The 2,819-nt window shown below is 38.0% G+C and overlaps 1 protein-coding gene across 1 annotated transcript in view; it reads right to left on the bottom strand.

The window, feature by feature from the left end:
- The window catches only part of LOC110448708 (aminopeptidase N-like), a gene marked incomplete at both ends in the record, with an annotated part of 37,285 nt that overhangs the window by 17,152 nt on the left and 17,314 nt on the right, over nt 1-2,819 (bottom strand). Inside the window, one exon of the mRNA XM_021495094.1 lies at nt 903-1,057. Coding sequence (XP_021350769.1) covers nt 903-1,057 — 155 coding nt within the window. The remainder of the gene's footprint in view (nt 1-902; nt 1,058-2,819) is intronic.

The following is a 2,819-nucleotide window of genomic DNA, read 5'->3' as shown; positions in this document are numbered from 1 at the left end:
ACGATACAGGGACACGAGGTATATCTAAACAAAGTCAAGGTAGAGACACTGTGACGATACAGGGACACGAGGTATATCTAAACAAAGTCAAAGTAGAGACACTGTTACGATACAGGGACACGAGGTATATCTAAACAAAGTCAAAGTAGAGACACTGTAACATTACAAGGACACCAGGTATATCAAACCAAAGTCAAGGTTGAGTCACTGTAACAATACAGGGACACGAGGTATATCTAAACAAAGTCCAAGTAGAGACACTGTTACGATACGGGGACACGAGGTATATCTAGTATATCTAAACAAAGTCAAGGTAGATCCACTGTAACAATACAGGGACACGAGGGATATCTAAACAAAGTCAAGGTTGATCCACTGTATCATTACAAGGACACCAGGTATATGAAAACAAGTATATCTAAACAAAGTCAAAGCAGAGACACTGTGACGATACAGGGACACGAGGGATATCTAAACAAAGTCAAGGAAGAGACACTGTGACGATACAGGGACACGAGGTATATCTAGTATATCTAAACAAAGTCAAGGTTGATCCACTGTAACATTACAAGAACACCAGGTATATGAAAACAAAGTCAAGGTAGAGACACTGTGACGATACAGGGACACGAGGAATATCTAAACAAAGTCAAGGTTGATCCACTGTAACATTACAAGAACACCAGGTATATGAAAACAAGTATATCTAAACAAAGTCAAGGTTGATCCACTGTAACATTACAAGGACACCAGGTATATGAAAACAAAGTCAAGGTAGAGACACTGTAACAATACAGGGACATTCATACATAAGTATGAAAATTGAATAATTGTACTCATTGAGAAAGTTTCCTATTGTCGCGTCTTCTACAGAACGTGTGGACTGTTCCCCCGACACGTACCTGGTGAGCCAGCTCATGGGAGACAACTACAGCTACTCTTTGTTTGTTAACCTCGGAAGACTCCAGAGGATCATACAACATGGCTGTTTCTCGGTACGTTATCAGACCCCAGTTCTCCATGGCGCCGGCAGCAAAGTCGGGGAGAGCAACCATGTCTACAACGTGATAAAACAGAAGATATGTAAACGTTGTTTAGAACTAATCTATCATACAAATTTGCTCATTGATTTTTCCATCCAAAACTTAAACATGAGCATTTCCCTCTCCTTTGCGAAACACATGCAAACCACTCTAAAGGACTTGCTCTCTAAATCATCAAACACAAACCGCAATATATTGGCAAAGCCAGCACTTTCAAGTTTACATGGAAAAAACGTACGGTTCCTATAATAATTTAACTCGTGTTAATCCACATAACTTGTTACGCTAGTTATGTCTGTGGACCACCACGTTCCGCGGGTTTGAGAACAAGACTTTGAATATCTATCTACTATCTCAATTCTTTTTAAATGGCTAACTCTTCTTTGAACATATTTGCTAAAACGTATGTTTGGAAATTTAAACATTAACGTTCTTGTTTCTGTTTTAGAAAACTGTTTTTATCACTAAATGAGATACAAACTGTAAAGACTAAACGTTTCTGGAAAAATCACATGAAGAAAGAGACGAGGTTTGTGCTGATTGAAACGTCGTTACGGCCATATACCGAGGTGCTGATCTAAGTTATACATCATGTTGATTCTAGTAAATAGCTTTTAGTTGATAGGACTATGAATAAAATAAATTCTTTGTATAATGGGCAACTAATTCCACGTGCGAGTTACCTCCCTTTAAACAGGTAAATTCAAAGGGAATGCTTATGAGAATTCATTACATGTCTAAAGCTGTTTTCAATATTCTCCGAAAGCTAACATTTCTGAAGTCAATTAACACAACAATACAAACAAGAAAAAATCACAGGAAGAGCGTACCTTTAGTACGTGTTAACGGTGTGTAACACGTACCTTTAGTAGTGTTAACGGTTTGTAACACGTACCTTAAGTAGTTTTAACGGTTTGTAACACGTACCTTTAGTAGTGTTAACGGTGTGTAACACGTACCTTTAGTAGTGTTAACGGTTTGTAACACGTACCTTTAGTAGTGTTAACGGTTTGTAACACGTACCTTTAGTAGTGTTAACGGTTTGTAACACGTACCTTTAGTAGTGTGAACTGTGTGTAACACGTACCTTAAGTAATGTTAACGGTTTATAACACGTACCTTTAGTAGTGTTAACGGTGTGTAACACGCACCTTTAGTAGTGTTAACGGTTTGAAACACGCACCTTTAGTAATGTTAACGGTTTGTAACACGCACCTTTAGTATTGTTAACGGTTAGTAATAAGTACCTTTAGTACGTGTTAACGGTTTATAACACGTACCTTTAGTAATGTTAACAGTTTGTAACACGTACCTTTAGTAGTGTTAACTGTGAGTAACACGCACATTTAGTACGTGGTAACGGTTTGAAACACGTACCTTTAGTAATGTTAACGGTTTGTAACACGCACCTTTAGTAGTGTTAACTGTGAGTAACACCAACTTTAGTACGTGTTAACGGTTTGTAACACGCACCTTTAGTAATGTTAACGGTTTGTAACACGCACCTTTAGTAATGTTAACTGTGAGTAACACGCACCTTTAGTACGTGTTAACGGTTTGTAACACGCATCTTTAGTACGTGTTAACGGTTTATAACACGTACCTTTAGTAGTGTTAACGGTTTGTAACACGTACCTTTAGTACGTGTTAACGGTTTGTAACACGTACCTTCAGTAGTGTTAACGGTTTATAACACGTACCTTTAGTAGTGTTAACTGTGTGTAACACGTACCTTTAGTAGTGTTAACTGTGTGTAACACGTATCTTTAGCAGTGT

This window comes from Mizuhopecten yessoensis, unplaced genomic scaffold, assembly GCF_002113885.1.
Source record: "Mizuhopecten yessoensis strain PY_sf001 unplaced genomic scaffold, ASM211388v2 scaffold4167, whole genome shotgun sequence".
Lineage (NCBI taxonomy): Eukaryota > Metazoa > Mollusca > Bivalvia > Pectinida > Pectinidae > Mizuhopecten > Mizuhopecten yessoensis.
Note: the sequence above shows the minus strand (reverse complement) of the source record. Positions and strands in the feature narration are given on the sequence as shown.